The sequence below is a fragment of the Balaenoptera acutorostrata genome, chromosome 7 (genome assembly GCF_949987535.1).
Source record: "Balaenoptera acutorostrata chromosome 7, mBalAcu1.1, whole genome shotgun sequence".
NCBI classification, from domain to species: Eukaryota; Metazoa; Chordata; class Mammalia; order Artiodactyla; family Balaenopteridae; genus Balaenoptera; species Balaenoptera acutorostrata.
Genome location: NC_080070.1, coordinates 33,810,954 through 33,831,061, shown reverse-complemented (window position 1 = coordinate 33,831,061; position 20,108 = coordinate 33,810,954). Strand labels below are relative to the sequence as shown.

At 43.6% G+C, this 20,108-nt stretch overlaps 1 protein-coding gene across 1 annotated transcript in view; it reads right to left on the bottom strand.

Annotated features, from left to right (window-relative positions):
• Nucleotides 1–4,914: 4,914 nt before the first annotated feature.
• The window catches only part of WNT2 (Wnt family member 2), a 47,298-nt gene continuing 32,104 nt past the window's right edge, over nt 4,915–20,108 (bottom strand). The window contains exon 5 of the mRNA XM_007195126.2: nt 4,915–9,556. Within this exon, the coding sequence (XP_007195188.1) occupies nt 9,327–9,556 (230 nt within the window). The 3' untranslated portion in view covers nt 4,915–9,326. The remainder of the gene's footprint in view (nt 9,557–20,108) is intronic.

The window sequence follows — 20,108 nt, the reverse complement described above, 5'->3', positions numbered from 1 at the left end:
GGTTGTCTATATAATCTACCTAGGGATCTGATTCTGCTATAGTTGTACAAGGAAAAATGCTTACATGTCCAAGAAATATGAAAATTGCTTTTGGACATCATTTCACTTATTGCTCCAAAAGAATGAATCACATTCTAGGCAGGATTACATTCCCTAGATTTTATTTACTTATTTATTTTAAGGACCACCTTCTCCATGATCTCACGTTGCTTAGCAGTTTTCTCACAAATTAAAATGCATATCTGGGGGCAGGTTTTTTTTTCATCATGAATAAACATGAGTGTAAATCTATTCCATACACTTTTAGAATAATTGTAATAAAAATTCTCCACCCTCTCCCCTAGCCCATTGTTTAACATTCTATCTAGACCAAGATTCTCTCTTGCTCTCCTGCACTCCTCAGATATTCATGTAAGGACTTATCCTTATTCCTTTACATTCTAAAGAGAATTTCCTTTTGCTGATTTGACCACCATCAGAAGCAATCCCAACCACAAGGCTGGACTAAATGAGTTGTAGATTAGAAATCAATTGGAGGTCAGTGCCAACAATATGTACTACTCCAGCCCTGCTGGACTGTTTCTAGACTGGAAGGTAGAGCAGAGATCACCTGTTGTTCCTAGAAACATTATCTAATAATCTAGGATTATACAAATCTTCCCAGTTTGCTTTATGGAGAGAAAGACCATCCATACTTCATGTTAAACAAGGTAAAATATTATTATTGCTAATAGATGCTAATATCATGTTTATAAGCACTTTGTGCCTTCAAAATATTTTGAAATACATTCTTACATTTGAATACAATTCTGAAATTTTTTTTCTTGAGCATTGTTGCTAAGAAACTTTTACCTGTCTCCCTTCTTTAGGGTAAAAGGGCAAGACTATTATGAAAAATATTTTAAAAAATTATTGACATGTTACTCAACCTGAGTAATCAGTTATTAGATAGGAATTTGGCAAATACTCTTTTTTTATATATAAATTTATTTACTTATTTATTTGTTTATGTATTTTTGGCTGCATTGGGTCTTCGTTGCTGCACGCGGGCTTTCTCTAGTTGTGGAGAGTGGAGGCTACTCTTTGTTGCGGTGCGTGGCTTCTTATGGTGGTGGCTTCTTTTGTTGCAGAGTGCGGGCTTTAGGCACGCAGGCTTCAGTAGTTGTGGCATGCAGGCTCAGTAGTTGTGGCTCGTGGGCTCTAGAGTGCAGGCTCAGTAGCTGTGGCACACAGGCTTAGTTGCTCACGGCATGTGGGATCTTCTTGGACGAGGGCTTGAACCCATGTCCCCTACATTGGCAGGCGGATTCTTAACCACTGCACCACCAGGGAAGCCCGGAAAGTACTCTTGAATAAATCATAATTCATACCATGTTTGAATTGATACATAATATTCTTGAACCCTCTTCAGTTGTGGAGTCAATCTCCACATGACAGAGTAAATAGACTTCTTATGACCAGAAATCTTAGATTTTCTAGAAGAATCTCAAAACTACTTTATTTTAAATATAAGTGCCCTGTTAAATGTATAAGTACAAGTCACTTTCTGGTAGAGCTTTTTTACATGTGACTCTACATATGATTTGCTGTCTGGATTGCACATAAATGAAGTCAGAAGTCCTTTGGCAGTCCACACGTCTGCTAGAAAATATGGTCATGGAACCAACTAAGCAGTTTTCACTAGTCCATTGGACAGAATACTTCTCCTTGAGTTTTAATCAGAGAGAGCTCTGGTGTACTGGAGAGATCACTGGAGTGAGACTTAGAAAACAAATATTTGAGTCCAGGCTCTCCCTCCTTTAAGCCTTTTTATGATCTTGGGCAAATTACTAAATCTCTCTGAAACTTACCTCATCTAAAAAAAGAGGATAATCATAATCTATATCTAAGGGTGGTCCTAAGGACTAGATCCAACCCTGCATGTGAAAGTGCTTGTAAAGTAAAAAGTAAAATACACACATCCCGTGTAGCCCCCCAGAAGGGTCTGGGAAAGGGCATGTCTGTCTTAGTTACTGCTGCATTTCCAGTATGTAGCACAGCAGTTGACTCACAGGAGATGCTCAGTACACATTGATGGAATGAAAAATAACTGTTCTTGCCTGAGGATGATTCAGAGTGTCTTGCTTACATCACAGTCCAAGCCATGACATTTCTTTTGTTTTCCCATGAATAAAATGCAGAGGTGGGAATAAATTATGTGCGTTGTTCCTTCCAAATGTGACATTCTGTGATTCCATGAATCCTGGAGGGATTCTCACTGCTCTCTTGAAGTCCCATATCCATATGACAGAACAACATAATTTTCAGAAACTGTTTAATTATATGTCTATAATATCCAAACCAGAGGGATCCTCTTGAGCCAATCAGCCAGTTCAGAAAAAACAAAGGAAAATCACCAATGAATGAATGGTTAATAGCCAGAGACATACAGTGTTACTAAACACTGTAGAGGAGGACAGTTTCTCATCTGTGAATCATGATTCTAATAAAATCTCCAAGGACTGGTGTAAATACTTTAAAAAACACAAGTGCTTATTATTTCACGAGAGTTGTTGAGAAGATAAGGCATTGTTTATAGTTATAACAATATATAAGAAAATTAAACCCTTACTCCTTTCTTCTTCTAGTCATACTCTTAGGCTGGGAATATTTGTCTTGATTAAGCACAATTCCACAATGACAACTCAGAGTTCAAGGCCTTTCATGAAGTCTTCATTACTATTGGAGAATAATGATCAAGGGGCAGATGCCAATTTATGTGGGCGGGTAGACATTTGGAGACTCCAGTTCAGATTTCATTTTCTGTATTTCCTGCTATTTGTTCGGCTGGTGTGCAACCTCCACCTGTAACATGAAGCCCCTAAACATTTACAGATGGGTTTGCCAAACTCCCTAGCCTCTGCCCAAGTAACCAGTGTGAGCAAGCCGGCTGAGTGGATACTGGATGCATCTTCATCACTGAAGTATTTGAGTTGGGTTTACAGGCAGTAATGTGATTCCTCTCATGTGTGGAACTTAGGAAAGCCAGCGATGCTATTAAGATAGGATTGTGTGCACTACCTGGGGAAATCCAGAGCCTGTGATTCAATTACAGGGGCTTTCACAGGGTTAGTCAGTACTCGGAAATTACAAAATCAACTTGAGTCCAAAAATAGTCTAAATGGTAAATTGATCTTGTTGGTCAGATTTTACTCATGCTGTATTATCTAGAACTGGATCCTAGCATGAAGGAACAGATGAAGAGTTCTTTTGTTCATCCAAGTGGTTCTCATCTGCTCTTTACTTCTTTGGGTAGCCTAAATAGAAATCCAGTTTGGCCCATGAAAAATTGTCAAGTAAAAGAAGACAGGCTTTCTGTTTCCTTCCTTTAGCCAGTTGTCATCTGCCCCAAGTTCTCCAGCCCGCTGAGGTGACCCTTCATTTTGTCTATCACCCAGCATCTTTCTTCCTCCACTCTACCCCACCTTGCATCCAGCACATGCTGGCCCTTCCCCACCTTCGCTGGCACATGTTGGACAACTCTCTGAATTCCTTCACTCCACTAAAATGCCACCCACACGAGTCTAGGCAGTGTGTGTGTGTGTGTGTGTGTGTGTGTGTGTGCAGTGAACAACCTGTAGCTGATAACCCACCCAGGCTCTCCACTGGAAAGTCTCACTATATCTGCTTGAAACTCAGACTTTCTCCATTTTGCAATGACCCCTCTTGACTATTACCCCTCTTCTGTCCTGAAAAACTCAAAATCACTCAACTATTTTAGGCAGAGCTAGAACGTTCTCACTCCTCCCGCTTCCGGCCACATCTTGGGCTTTTTGTCCCTGAGTGTTGTGAAACTGAGGAGTTCCTAAGAAGAATTCAGCCTCCAACTTCTGAAAACACACTGCATTTTACTAAGAGGACTTGAAGTATTAGATCTTCGGTTCTCAACCGGGAACGGTTTCACTATCACCCGTCGCTCCCCCCACCCCACCTGGGACATCTGGCAATGTCTGGAGACACTTCTGGTTGTCACACTGGGGAGCAGGGGTCCTGGCATCCAGTGATTAGAGACGAGGGTTGCTTCTAAAGATCCTACAATGTGCAGGACAGCCCTCTCACACAAAGGCTTAGATAAAAAGGGAATTTCATTGACAGTGTCTGGGTAAAAAATATTTCGGGGAAATGCCCTTTGAAAAACATACACAGACACATGTGTTGTGTCACCACCTCTTCTTCAAATCGTGCAAGTGTGGGAGTTTCTAGGAATGAATCCTAGAGGGACCAGGAGCAGCCTGACTAGGGGGCTGGTCACCTTGGGGTGCTTGACGTACAGTCAGCACCTTGTTTAGTCAGGTCACCCCAAAATATAGCTCATCAAGGAAGAGAAAATGGGGGGGGAGGAGTGGATTTCCCTTGCTGGGGGAGAGTTTATTTCCATTTTCTGAGCTTTTGCTGCTTGTATGTAAGTGGCACACACAGGATGCACAGATCTCAATAAAAGGGTGAGGGATCTTGTATGTTTTTAATCAAGCTGAGAAAAGAAACATTCAGCTGAGAGCAAGCACTTATATGGAAAACAATAATATGGAGAAGTTGATGGGGATGGGTCTAGCTGCTGTGGAGAGACACTGAATTTATAAACGCTGCCAAAGCATGCTGGTGCCAAGAGGGGGCAAGCACTTAGGTGGCAACCACAGGAGAACACAGGTGAAAACCTGGAATAATTGTTCAATCTAGAATATGTCTTACCTGTGAATTGTAGTTATCAGTGAGGTAAGTCAATTGCCTTCCCTGAAAATCTTTACAAACTTGAAAGACACCTCTTAATCAAGTTGTGTTAAGTGTGGTCCTGAGAAAAGACGGTTTCCATAACCTGCAGGGATTTCTTTTCACCAGAGGGTTTGGCAAGACTATTGCGAGTTTAGAATAACAAAGTCAACACCGAAAATTCGCTTTATTATATTTTGATTTCACAGAAAATGTAGACTTGTAAATAACAATAGTTCTTTGTAACAATCTGTGTGACACTTTTATTAGCTTGTGGAAGTGGGAGGTTTGGTTAAACAAGAAATCCATGTGAATATCAGGAAAAAAAAAAAAACTAGAGCTGGAACAACTATAATTTAGAAAAATAACGATCATGTTGGGCTTTGCAAACCACCTGTCACCTTGCTGATCCCCAGAAAAATGTAAAGAACATTCTCATGGATGAGTGAAAATTTTCTCTGCCTAGGTAAGGAGAAGGTCAAAATCAGCACGCCTTAGCTGTCAGCTTACACCAGCGGACTGCTTTGCAGGTCAGCACAGACCTGACAAAAGCAATTTACCAGCTTTGGAACTGGGAGGTCTATTTGTTGAGAGTACAACTCTTGCTCTTAAGATAAGGAACTCAGGTTGAAGTACAGTAAATAGACAAAAGAATGGTTCTGGTCCATTGGACACCTCTCTGAGCCTTTATTTTGAGAGTGGGCAAGAGGGGAGATAAATGTTCTTCAGCTGAGCGAGACAACACCGGCCCCAGGCCAGCCTTTAATAAATGAGAAGTAATAACAATATCCTGGCCTGAAAATACTGTCAAGCCCAAGCGCATGCACAGTCATGTTGGCTGCCTCTGTGAGAGAGGCCTGCTGTAGGTCTCAGAGAGTCAATGTAAGATTCTTTAATAAGTTAATAAGGCCGAGAAGTGCCAATGTGAAGTTGCATTTTCTGACTTTAAAGCTACCTTTCTTTGAAAAAGAAACGTGATACCTGATGTTCTCAAACTTCGTAATAACTCCGATAAAAAGGCAAATCGTTGTGACAATTGAAAACATCTCTTGAAATTAACCTTGGCAGCCTGGAGCACAGCTAGACAACAGGTATGGACAGCTGAGCAATGGCCCGAGGCCCTAAGGCTCAGGGGCCTCCAGATGCCTTGGAAGTAGGTGCTGGGAGGGGACAAGGAAGCAACAACAGAAGGAAGGGTGGAGGTTACCCACTAGAGCTGAAAAAGCCACTCTCCACCATCACCAGACTCAGCTGGTCTCTTGGCAACAGCTACCTGGCTCGTTCCCTCTCACTCCCCCTCCCATGATCAGGCCACGTGCAGATTAAATTGCCATTTGGTGGATCCTTCTGGGATGCTCATTTCAATCTAGTGACACCCATAAAAGGCAGAGCGGATAGGCGGTGTTCTATGCCTGGGGTTGCCCTATGCCTCTCCCACTCCCATCCTGAAGTAACTGTGGTCCATTAACAGGCCAGGACCCCCATCCTTGAGGGGCACAGAGCCAGAGCCAAGTGTGGTCATGGCACTGGGGGCATTTGTGCTTGCGTTTAAACCATTTGAGGGGATAAACTGGTCTCTTAAGGCAGGGTGTTAATGCTTTCAGAGCATGAGGGACTGTCCAGGACGCTGTAACTAGAATACACATTGAAAAGCGTGTTCGCCGAATACCAAGATCAGTCGGCACCACAGACCAATTGAGAGAGGCAAATCTATTGAAGAAAAAAACCCATTTGCTAAGTCTGAGAATCATGTGCAAGTATATCTTTATTTAAGAAAACTCCAGTGAACTAGTGAAGATCTCCTACTGTGTGGAACGTTTTCAGAAATGGCAGAAAAATCAATAGGCATCATCTTGAGCTTAGAAAACTTCCACTTATAATAAGATATTTACTGGGAGGGAATTTGTAAGGGGATTTGACCTGAATGGATTCCCTCATTATTTTATTTTGGGTAATTCATGCCATACATTCCCTTAAAAGCCTGGATAATCAAGAGTTTAGTATCTTTTAGAGTCATGAAATATTGATCCTGTACCAAGCCCTAAAGAAAATAAGTTTGAAATTATCTTCACCTTTTTAAAAATTTGGAGATTTTCTCTTTCAGAAGTAAAAGCAGATAAAAATATTTCACTCTCTTATTTTACTCTCCACAGTGGCTTCATCTACTGCCGCTGGAGATGGCCGCCATAGTCTCTCTTACAAAATAGGACAATTTATGCAGCAAGAGGCAGTTTATGAACAAGGGGACACGGACGTGCCTTGTCCCCTTGCTCCTTATCAGGAAGGATGCATTTCAACATAAGAAGAAAGTCAGATCTAAGCATGCCAGGGATAAACAAACAAACAATGAACATCCCCTCAAGATGCTAAAATTGCTTAGAATCCACCAAGTTAATTCTGAGACAAACTAGTTTCATTTAATAGATAAAGTGCTTAACTTTCTTGAAGACTCTTAGAGTGTGGTCCTGTTTATGGGAGTGTCGGGGTAATGGCTGGTATTTGTACAGATCCCTTCACTTCTCTTGGTCTCAGTTTCCCCAGATACAGGCTGAGGGGAGCTAAGATGTCCTCTAAGATCCTTTCCATGTCTAAATATATCCATGGATTTATGACTTCACAGTTCATCCAGCAGGAAGGGGGGCTGATGGCTTTGGGACCCCCAAGAAAGTCCCTCCATCCTCCCACAGCAAGCTTCAGTGTAACTAAGACTGAGCTCACCTGTTCGGCGTCCCACTCACCGCCCCCCTCCCCGCCCCCAGACCCACACTGGGCTCAGAGCAGCTACCACCATGCTCCATTCCTCCCACCCTCTGAATCCATAGAATAAAAAGAAGGAAGAGCCACTTTGGAAAAATTAGACAATTAATTTTAGGGTTTGGGAGTGAGTGAAAAGAGATGAATTCTGTCATTTTTAAGAAGGCTAGGAGGCAAATATCATTATGACAAAGCACTCCAGAGGGTTGATTTCCAAGAGGCTTGGTGTAAATGTCCTGTTCTAAATCAAGGATAGAGAACCTGAAGGCCAAAGTATCAAAGGGTAAGCAAGCATCAGTAATTTGACACCAGATGCCTGTAATGAATCATCCTGTTAGTTAATGTAGCTCTGTGAAGACATCACAGTTAGAACTAGAACCTGACTGGAGGGGGGTGATGAGGAGTACCTTCTTCGTGTATTTCACCCTTCTTTCATCGGATACATCTTTCATCTGATAAAATGGGGCAGACAGCCTCTCCATTTTCCTTGGATGTCATCTTCCGGTTTAGGGCAGAAGCTGGCCACAATTTGCATATTGATGTTCCCATAATTACAGCTGAGTCCCTTAAATATAGTCTCCAAGTTACGATTTGTTTGCAATATAATACACTAGGGTTACCAACTTTATAAGCAAGGCTATGTGTTATTTGCTTGAGGCTATGGTATCTTGTCATCTTGTAAGCGTCAGATGAACACAATTAAATATGACAGGTCTTTACAATGTGCTTGAAGGGTGACAGGAACTAGTTGATGCCCCTTTGCGCACACGGCCGAGTTCTTTTAGTCGTCCACTTATGGTAGGGGCTGTCCAGGCGTGACCTCGCTCTGGAAACCTCTCTGTCAGCATTTTGGTTCCCTGGTCTTGTCATCCCCAAAGTTTTCATTCTTAAATCCATTTCAGTTACAGAATTCCATGGGCCACAAGCATCACACCAGGTAGGAATTTCATTCCCCCCCTTCCCCCTTATCTGTACAGACGTGTTTTCTGACATTCCACTCACTAGGTTACTTTCCTCCATCTTCACTCAACAGTTACAGAATACTGCCAGATCATCAGTTTTCTTTTAAATTCCCTTCAGATTCTAAGTGATCTCATTCCCTAAAAAGTTCTTTATATTGAGTGGACAGTAATACAAAGCAATCACTTTCTGAGGCTTTTGCTATTGCACAGACTCCAAACTGTACCAAAGGACAACAGACCCACCTTGTCACGTCAGATTTTAACATGACAACAAATGCCTTGAAATGCGAGCATTTGAAACCTAAACTTTATTGAAAGCCATTTTTCTCCAGCCAATTACCAATCACCCCAGAGGTGGTGGCTGTGAAAATCACTTGATCAGGCAATAGCCTTGCTTGGTCTTTTCAAGAATTAAAGTTAATTCAGTAGGGGTTTATCCTGCTTTCTACACTTTACCCTCTGGACAGAAGTATGGAATTTCTTAACTGTGAACATTTGTTGGAAAACACAGAGGAAGCTCCTTTGAGACACTCTTTTTCCCTCTGGCCAACTGTTCTAGAAGAGGAAATGTCTAGGTGGGTAGAGACAGTGGTCTGGGCCCACCACCCCTCCCCCCGCCAACAGCCTGTCACGACCAGGAAGAGACGTGCCTCAGGGTGCCGGAAGTCGGAGAAAATAGGGCATGCTTAATGTGCAGCGTGTGGGCCCCGTCCTGGGCCCCCAGGGAGCAGGAAGAGGCTTCCGTAGAGACAAAGGCCACGTGCCTAAGGAAACATCTCCCAGAAGGAACCCAAGAGCCCAGCATCCTTGCAGATCCAATGGAGTCCTTGTGGGAGGGAAGGTAGATGGTGACCTCCGCTGGGGTCATGTGGGAGCCGCCCAGTCGGGGCTCTTCGGGGCCTTGCACGTGTGCACATCCAGGGCTTCCAGGCAGTCCTGGCAGCGCACAGCACAGCACCAGTGGAACTTACACTCGCACTTGGTCATCCGGGTGACGTGGGAGGTGTCATAGCCTCTCCCACAGCACATGACTTCGCAGCTGTCCATGCCTCGGGAAGTCAGGTTGCACACACGGCCTGCTGTACCCGGGGAGCCTGGAAGACAAGCCAGGGGGTGTCACTGAAATGGTGTGGGTGGAACACAGTATGCTTCGAGAGGAAGAGGTACGGCGTCATCCTCCAGGACGGGGCCCTGATGCCACCTCACCACATCCTGGGGCTGTGCCACCAAGTCTGTGGACCCACGGAGCATGTGTCAACCCTGGGGGCAACAGCAGTGAGCGCCACGTCCAGGAAGAATGGACGTGAAGCTTTGGAGCTGCCTTGGACATCCTGACTCCAGCATTCCCACTTCTAAGTTGGATAAGTTTTTCAGATTATCCTTACCCAGCCTTAGATTGATGGGTCACTGAATGGGCAAGGTCAGATCAGGATGAAAGAAGGAGCCGTACTAGTCCTCTCTCTCCCAGCCTTAAATCACATTAAGGAAGCAGTGGCCAAAGTTAGCTCTGCTGGAATTTGTTGGGGTATGGAACCCTCCAATGGTGGGGATTTTGTCTCCCTGGATCTGATTACACTGGCTTATTAGAAAGACAAGAGAACTCTGGTTGCTGAAGGGCAGGTGTGGGCATCATTTGTGTAAGGCCTTGAGGAGGGAGCAATGCCCAGCCGGGTTTATCTTCCGTGCTTTGGTCTAGTGGGTCATCTAGATGTATGTGAGACACCTGGTTGAAGCCAGGATTCTAGGTCTTTGATAAACAAAACTGGTATTAAAAGCCTGTTAGAAATGACTAGTGGACATTGTCTTAGTTAATTAGGATGATGCTTGCTGTTTGGCAATTCATATTTATGTATTTGTTTCTCAAAGAATCTCAAAGCTAGGAAGCCTCTTAATTGTTCTTTTCTTGGGGAGGCACCCAGAGTCCTTTTACAAGAGCCTTATCTGGTAACAGAACCAAGTGTAATGGACACTTTTAGAGAGTCTGCTCAGCTTACAATGATCCTTTCTGCACAGAGCAGGGCGCCTGGCAGCCATGGTGAACAACGTGACCCTGCTCTGTTGGCAGCAGGTGACTGGGCCAGGGGTGAGCACCGGACTCGAGCTGGGCCAATGAGGTAGATTTCCCTGAGGATTTGTGGTTCTGATGGGGACAGTACAAATTCCAAGTATAAACACAGCAGCCATTGGCAGCCATGTACCACGATGAGGTCTGTGGACGAGAAGACATCACAGAGAGACGAGAACGAGGCAGATGTACAGAGACAGTAAGGATAAGACATGGAAAGAGAATGCTGCCAGACCCTGGACTATTTTCTGGACATTTCTCTCTGAGGTCTGGCTGCATTCCAACCTTTGGATACCTCGAGAGACTGTTTCCTTATAATGAATTTTACCTTTCAGCTTAAAGCACTCAAGTTTCTATTACTTGCAATTGACAATCCTAAATAACCAGCAAACCTAAAGAAGCTAAACTCTTTATTAAAAACAAAACAAAACAAAAAAAAAACCACCTTTTATCGGGATGAAAAAGACAGTGGCTTCATTTTCCATTCCTCCATCAGTTAACTAGGAATTTTTCCCCCTTCATAACTCCTGCAGTGCCTCGTGACTCTGTGCTTATCACATTCCGCCCTGTGTTCCAATTATCTATATAAATGTCATGTTGCCCTGCCTGTCAAGAATGACCAAGGAAGCAGCCAGGTTCAAGCAGGGCATGGGGTCAAGAAGAGGAGTAGGAGGGGCAGGACTTGCTCTGCGTGATCAGACCACTGACATCAGGAAGACAGGCAGGGCAATTTCATAAGGGCAGGAAGGACGGCGAAGGGCCGGAGTCAGGGTGGCGGGTGGGTCAGCCAGGGATGGCCCTGAGCCTCCATCGTGCTGAAGAAGCAAAGCGTTGGAAGAGACAGCAGCTGGGCCTGGATTCGGGGCAACCATCGGGACAGTACTCAGAATTCCTGACTGTGCAAAAAGGACTGGCTGCTACACGCTGCCTTTCTTAACAGCAGACCCCTTTACTCAATTCAGCAAACGTTTAGCGAACGCAAACATGGGTGAGACACTGTGCGGCTACCTGGGGTTCCTGGCGGTGGCCATGAGGAAATAAAAGAATTAGGATTCACTTCCTATTCTCAGGGAACTCATGATATAATGAAGAGATAAAAATGTAAAGAGTTATATCCACTACTTCAAGATAACTGCTCCATTTGCTGAAGACCTACTGTAGCCAATGGTAGAGTTTTGTGAAAACACCACTGCAAAGCTCAAGACAGTAGAGAGAGGTTATTTAGGGCTTGGACAAATCAGGGTTCAAATCTCAGCTTTACCATGTATCAACTGTGTGACCTTGGGCCCGTTACTTAATCTCATTAAGATTCAGTTTCCTCCTATGCAAAACTGGGATAAAAATAGTTCCTTCCTCATAGGGCTGTGGTGGGGATTGAATGAGATTCTGCCTGGAAGCACCTGGCATAATAAGTGCTCAATAAATGTTAACAATTCATTCACTTAAGTGTTTAAGAAGAGTGCCTACTATGTGCTAGGCACAGTTCTGGGAGCTTGGGCTGCTGTATCAGTGAACAAAGCAAAGATCCTGCCTGCCTCGAGGAGTTTATGTTCTAGGGGGGGTAAGCCAAGTATATTAGAATAATGATAGTTATTAGTAATAATAGTAGAAAACAGGATCAGAAAAGGAGCTCTTAGTGGTTTTGTAGAGGAGGTGGCATTACAGATATGACGTGAAGGATGGATAGAAGATTTGAAGGGGAGAATGGGGTGACAGGCATTTCTGGCAAGAGAACCTCCCAGCAGAAATTCAGAGGTCAAGGACACAAGAGACTGTGCAGATTCAACGTGGCCGAGGCAGAGGGTGTGTGTTAGGCAAAAAGCACGGAAAGAGAGGTTGGAGCAACAGGTCAAAGAGTCTTCCTGCCTTGCTGCAATTTGGATTTTATTCCATGGTGGGTGGTGAGCCAGTCCAGATTTCTATTCAGGGAAAAATATGTTGAAATGATAAATCTGGAAGAGTGGCTTGGGGCAGGGAGGTATCCTGAGGCTGTTGGATTAGTCCAGGCAAGAGATAATGAGTGGAGACAGAAGTAGGACAAATACAGGATGGGTTGAAGAGGAAGAATCACTAGGTCTTGGTGACTCACTGAATTAAAGGGTGAGTTGGATGGTGGGGAGTGTCAAGTAGGAAAAGACTGAAAACTGTTCATCTGGTTCAACAATAAGGAGGTAACTCGTGCCTTTTGACGAGAGCAGCTTCAGTGGAGCAATACGGATGGGTGCAGTGGATTGAAGAGTGAACAGGAGGAGAGGCCAGGTGATGATAGAGTGTGGGCAGTTTGCAAGAAGCTTGGTGATGAAGTGGACAGAAGAGCAGAGCTGCAAGGAGTGATGAAGCTGAAGGTGGAACTTTAAGGTGATTTCAGGCCATTACGTTGATTGGTGGTTTGCTATGCAGCAGGAGTTACCTGATACATTGTGTAGGTTTTCATTTATATAAAGTACAAAAGTGGGGAAAACTAGTCTGTGCTATTAGAAGTCAGGGTAGTGATATCTCTTGGGGAGGTGGTGAAAAGGGGCCTGAAGGAGGCTTCTGGAATACTGTTCTCTTCAGGTTCCTGATCTGGGCACATGTTACCTGGGGGTGCTCATTTGAGACACTTCACTTAGCTGTACACATGTGGTACACGCACTTTGCTGGATGCATTTTATATTTCAATAACAAGAAGAGAAGGGGGAGGGGAAGGAGGGAGAAGAGCAGGAAGCAGCAGCTAAGGCCACAAAGACTTGGAAGAGTGTTGGCTACAGCTGGAGGGCAGTGCTCAAAGGGGACAGTGGCAGGAGATGAGCCAGTGACGTGGGCAGAAGCTGCCTGTGAAAGGCCGTGTGTCACAGGTCAAGGGGTTTACGTTTTAACCAAGGGCAGAGGAATGCTATTGAGAGTTATTACACAAAAGGGAGACGTGATTTGACTTGTATTTCAGAAGAATCACTATGGGTGACTGGATTGAAGGGGGCCAGTGTGAAGGCCAGGAGACAAGTTAGAAACCAATAAAGCACTCTGGGCAGGACACGATGTGGCCTGGATGGAGATAGTGGTAGTGGGAATGGGAGAGGTTAACGGGCTCGAGGGAAGCTGAGGCGGCTGCACCTCAGGACGTGGTGATTGACTGGACAAGTGGCTGAGAGGATGAGGGGAGTGGAGAAGCGCCCCCAGGCTTTGGCGGGAGTGCCGGGGTTTACGAGGGGGACATTCCCTGAGGCGGGGGACACCTGGGCGAGGCAGGCTCTGGGGGAAGATAACGAGCTTAGTTTTCAGCATGTTGAGTTGGCTGTGACTGTGTGCCGCACAGGTAGGAATGGTCACTGAAATCCTCTCTGGGACTCAGGAGAGAGGTCAGGATGGAGACGCCGATTGGGAAATCTTTGGCAGAGGTGGCAACTGAAGCCTTGGGTGTGAATGAGACCCCTAGGGGGTGTGAAAAGTGCTCTCACCTGCCATCTCAGAGGTAACTGAGTTTTGACCTTTTATGTGTTTTGTTCATAAGCCCTGCACATCAATAAGCATTCCTCACTTCCACTGATATGCATTTATCAGAATATAAATACATAACCATGCAATTAGAATTCTTTATCCCATTTGGGGCTATGGGGCCCAGGGGCCAGGACAGGGAGGCCAAATGTCTCATTCCTGAATCAGGCTGGGGGCCTTTTACTGACATCGAACTCCGTGGTCTTTCCCCGGCGGCTTGCAAACCTAAGGAGGTCGAATCTTGTGGTCTAACTCAGCCTGGACTAATGGTCCTGGTGGGTTTTGTCCCCCAAATGCAGCAAACTGAACTAGACTCCAACTGAACAGAAGGTTGTCCAGTGAAGTGGCCTCAACCCCATCCAAACTCTGAGGGGAGCAAAGCGATGGCCGCTGGCAAGAGCTTAACTAGGAAGTGGTTTCAGAAAAGGAGACAAAGACTCTGGCACTGAGCTCTCTCCGCAGTTCAGTGTTCAGCTACACAATGCTGGAATTCACGATGAATCTGAACCTACCACTCTCCACTGGCTGCCCAGACAGGGCATAATGAAGGCCCAGAAGAAAATGTGAGACGGGTTTTTGAAGGTTGAGAGCCACTGATGTGAGAAGGCTGTGGGGTGGCAGCCTGGAGCAGCAATGGCCCCTCTGAGGGGTCAGCGGCACCAGGATGGGCCAGCCGAGGGGAGGACGAGGCTGCCTAGTGAAGGACTACAAACTGGCCCTGCTTTGGGGTTTGGATCTCATTAGATCTGATGACAGACTGCAGGGAGGAAGGGCAGTTTTGACACTTGCTGCCATTTGAGCAGAATATAGAGCCATTTCATCAAAACCCTGAAAAGAGAGTTTGCCAGAGTGCAGAAGCTACACAAAACTTGTTGGTTTTGCTTCCTGTATTGAAATTATAATAAGGACTCATTATTATTGATAGCAATAGGGCTCTACTGTCTTAGGGACTTCCCATTAGCCTTTGCAAGACAGAAAACATCACCATCACCATTATTCTTGAAATAAAAAGAATCAAGACTATATATATATATATATATATATATATATATATATATATATATATATATATATATATATACAAGATTATACACATATATGTGTATGTGAGAGACAGAAAGAGAGAGAGAGCACTCACATGTGCTTTATGAAAAGGAGCCACTGAGTTTTATGACCTGGCTCCTTGTTTAGTTCTGAATATTTGCAACATATACTTTTAGATCTCTTTTTCTAAATAATATACCAGCTAATTAAGTAATGAGTCACTCATTAGATGATCTGATGATCCCACCTAGGCCATAACAAGAGCCCTGGGGAAATAAAGCCAGCTACACCTACCAGAAGAGCCAGTTTTCACATTTTCAAAGCCAGATAGAGCTGAAGTTCTTCTATCCTTTCTTTTCTTCTCTTTTTTCCCCTCTTCTTTCTTTTTCTCCCTCTACCTTCTTTTTTATCCTCTTTCTCTCCTTTTTGTTCATAACTGGGGCCAATATTTGTGGAGCACTTACACAGGCCAGGCCCTGTGATAAGCCTTTGCCTGCATCATCTCATTTAATTCTCTTAAGTGCTTATAAAGTAGGTACTATTATCATCACTGTTTTGGAAATGAGGAAACAGAAGGTCAGAGGGGTTAAGTGACTTGCCCGAGATCACACAGCAAGCAGGTGGCAGGGTCAGGATTTGGAGAAGCCTTGTCTGACTCCAGAGATGGAGCTCTTGACCTTGTGATTTGGCCTCGTGTCCCGCCAGGCCCCAGAAAGCAGGCTCATGTGTAACAGTATGTGATCAGTGCTTTAGCAGATTTCCTGTTCTCTCCCTTCATTATTTTATTAACTGAAGAACTCACAAAGGTCCTGACATATAACTCTTTTGGAGGGGACCTTTTCCTCCAATGCATGATATGCCATAGACAATTAGGACACCCGAAGTTTTGTGAGAAAGTGAACAAGTCTTGTTAACATGGTATTTGTAGCTTACACTGCATTTTTCCTGTACCGATATTCCTGTTGGATTCCTGTCACCTTTTTGAGGAATGAGACAGACTAAATACTTTGCAATACCAGAATGCACATCTCCAAAATACACGTGCTTCCAAGTTGGTTCTAATATATGTCGCTGATGTGGCCGCGACTGAAGACTCTGGGAGGAACCGTCCCTAAACAGAACTCTCTGGTTCAGGAAAGCCTATAGCACCAACGTGCATCTCACCAAAAATGAAATGGCATAGCTCGATCACTTACCTAACTCTTCTCAGACTTCATTCTAAGATTCTCTGCGCCATTTCCAAATGCCTAATTGATCTTTATGGGTCAAATATTTGCATCATACAATATCTACAAAGCCTGTGTGGCTGGCTTTAAAAATACTTCAAAGGAGAAATTTTAAAAATATTTTTGAGTAATGGCCCTAATATTAGTCTCCCCAATTGATAGGTTAAATGGATAAACAGATATTTAGATGCTTCAGATTTAACATGTTTATTTAAAAGATCATTTATATTCCTTTATAATGTTATTTCTTACTACACTTTGATTTACTCAGTTCACTTAAGAGAAGTGACAAGTTGGAAGCTCTTCTCCCTGACTTCCCTTTGCTTTAGGTTTGTGAAGTGTGCCCAGATGTGTGACCTGCCTGGGTACAGATCCCAATCCCCAGACACAGTGGTGCAGACTCAGGCTCAGTGGACCCAAACCTTCATCTATCATCTTCATACCGCGCTGTCATCAGATCATCGGCCTAGAGTCAGTGCCCGTAAAATCCGGGCAGTCTGTAACCATGGGAAGGTACGGGTTCCATCCAGATGAACCTCTCTCCTCCCACAGGTGTTTTCCTCACCCTGATTCACACAAGAGCTCACATATGCATGGGAAAAAGATGAAGAATCAGAGTTTCTAAATCACGTAAGTTTGGGACCACATAATGCCCCTTTGGTGAAGCAGTGCTGAGGGAACTTTACAGAATCAAGCATCCCATCCCCAGAGCTATAAAATTAATGGTGGAGTCGGGGTTCCCAGCGCAAAAACACTTCTGTCTCCCCTGACATGCATCTTCTTGACAGCAGAGGAGGATGGAGGGCTTTTGCTAATAGTTCCCAGACCCACACCTCAGGGACCTGGAGAAAGGGCACTCCCTCTTGCGCTCTCTCTCTCTCTCTCTCTCTCTCTCTCTCTCTCTCTCTCTTGCTCGCTCTCTCTCTCTCTCTCTGGATGGGCCTGTATCTTTGGAAATTCCTGCCACTCCAGGCTGACAGAAGCCCATATGTTGACCGTTAGGGCATAAGGCAAGATTCACTTAAGCCCGTCATCCAATAGGCTGTTTCTCCTCTGGCTGACTTACACGTTGTCATTCACAGCACAGATTTATTGAGGGAAGAAAAGAATGTTAAAGAGCAAATGTTAGAGACCGCACATTCATCTACTTGGAAGGCTTCCCCCTTCCTCGCATCAGTGATTGCAAAGCTAAAGCGGGGAAGGACAATGTCTCTCCACTTATCTCAGAGGGTTTTACTCAACATTTTTATAATAACTAGGACAGGTTTGACTGGCACAGGAAAGCATGTCCCATTAAATTAGCAAATCCTATCGTGGAATTAAAGTTGTTGAGGTTAGACGTGTCAAGGTTTTCCATATCTGGCACTAGCTAGCCTACCCAAGTTCATTTCCCACTGCCCTCCACCCGTGTCCTCTAATCAGGCCGTCTCCTGAAGAGACTTTCTGATGTCACAGCCATGTAGACTGTTTGCTCTTAAGAGTTACTCTCATCTGCTGCACTGGACTTTCCTCGAACTCCTTTAGATTGAAAGTCTTCCCATCCTTCAAGATTCAGGCCTTCTTCAGCACCTTTCATAGAGCGCTCCCTGGCTGCTCCAAGCCCACCTGGACCACCTTCCTGAGTCCTGTAACGTTAGCACGTCAGCCAGTAGAGCTCATCACTATTTTGAAGTGTTTGATGATTTCTCATGCATCTTGCTTCCCAAGGACAGCATTAGGCCTTATATTTCTTCTATATACTGCATAGTGCTCAGGTGGTCAACATATACTTCCTGATTTATTCAATATTAAAATCAATTCCTTAAAAATTAAGATCAGCCTTCCCTTGCCAAAGGAAGGCACACTTCTCCAGGGAGGGGTTACCCAGTCCCCAGGCACTATGGGAGAATAGACTAGCTAAAAGCCAGGTTTTTACTCAAATTATCTCACTTGATACACAGAGAATATATACAAGAAATGTGGCACATTTTTAAATGACAGAAATTCAAAATGACAACTTAAGAGAGTCTGTGGCATCAAGTTCAGGTTGTGTTATTGCAAACTTAGAGTAAGATTAATGAACAATTCATTCATTCATAATTGAATCATGGGAACCTTAGGAATTTCTAGGTGAAATACATATCTTAAGAGACCCAGAGAAGTTAATTTGCCCAAGACTACCCAATTAGTAATCAGTAGAAATAATAATAGGTAGCACCAAAGTCTCCTAGTCTATAATACAGGGCTCTTTCCCTAGGAATATGAAATTTGCATATTTTAAAAAGGAGATTTACCACACTAGCACAAAATAGGTTTCAGGGGGAAAGCTTAAAGGAAGTAAGCAAATACATTATTTTAAAGTACTTAAACATTCTTTTGCTTGCAACACATTAATATGGTAATTAGAGAGAATTTTTTTCTATTTCCAAAACAAGTAAAGGATGTCTATTTGGTAAATCCTTTGTTGTTAGTAGTTAAATTATGTCAAAGATTTCAAAATAAGAAAATAAAATTTTTTTTTTCTGCAATTTTCTTTCTTTTGAAAGAAAAAAATTCCCTTTTTAAAAAAATTTTCACAAATTCAATCTGATTGTTACTTTCAACTAATTCAAATTAGGGCACTTTTTAGTGTATCCTAAAAGTATAGTAATTCTAGCAAATCTATATTCCAAAAGGTAATGCAGATTTATAGATCATGCCTATAACATAAAATAGCACTGGAGGTAAAAAGTATTTTGCTATGTTAACGAGGAAATCAGATGAACTACCCAGTAACCCCACTGATAACAGTAAATGAAAAAGGCCCCCCCAATGAGTAAAAGAACTGAGTATGTGGTGGCAGCTAAAAGCAACAGTCTGCTGCTGCATTTATTTGAGACCTTTTATCTCATCCAAGGAAATGGGCAGCCAGCAGCATCTTAAGCTCTGTAAATGCCCCACTAATGCAGCTGAATATGAGGAAAAATTCCATTTAACACATAAGCTTAAATGGGAATTTTCACAGGCTGTGTATTATAAAGTAATCAGTGATGAGTGAAGACGTGCTTAGTAATTACCTGTCAAAGGAAAGTAAAGTTATCTTTAAGCTATGACACTGCACCAATATAAGAATCCACCTAATATGATGAACATATTTTATGTTGTTTATAGCTTGCCATTTAATTCAATTCAACACATGTTTATGTACTAGATGCCAGGGATTCAGTGGTGAACAGACATATAGTTCCTGCCATCATGGAATCAGAATCCAGTGGGACAGACAGGAAAAATGGTGACTTAGAAGCTTCACCAATACATTTTTCATATCATTCTCTCCTGTTCTAGCACTTTTGAGGTATCGTTCATGAAATTTCTACAATAAAGCTCAACACAGAAAGGAATGAATAACTGATTCTTTACTTTTCAAAGTGACAAATGTAAGGTAAGACCTTGTAATAGTGCAATGGAGTGAGGACTGAAACCTAAGAAAATCACATTCCTGTCCAGGCAGGGTTCCCCAGCACCTAGCCTGAGTCTCCTTGCCTGCCACCCAGCTGGCTCGTCCACAAGGACGAGGAAGCCTATGAAACCACGAGGGCAAGGACCAAGTCTGTCTACCTCATTTTTGCATTCCTGGGGCTTATCGTAGTTTCTGGCATATAGAAGAGGCTTAATGAATATTTGTTCCATGACGAGATGAGGGAGCTCAGGTGTCCTGGTGCGAATTGTACATTTAGTATCAAAACAAGGTCCACCCACTGCTATTGGCTGACATGGTGTTCCCTTGTTTTTCATCAGGTCACAAGCACAGCAGTCAGAGGTTCTGCAAACCAGACCACACCACAGGGCAGGTCTAGAACACCAAACTCTGTAAGCCGT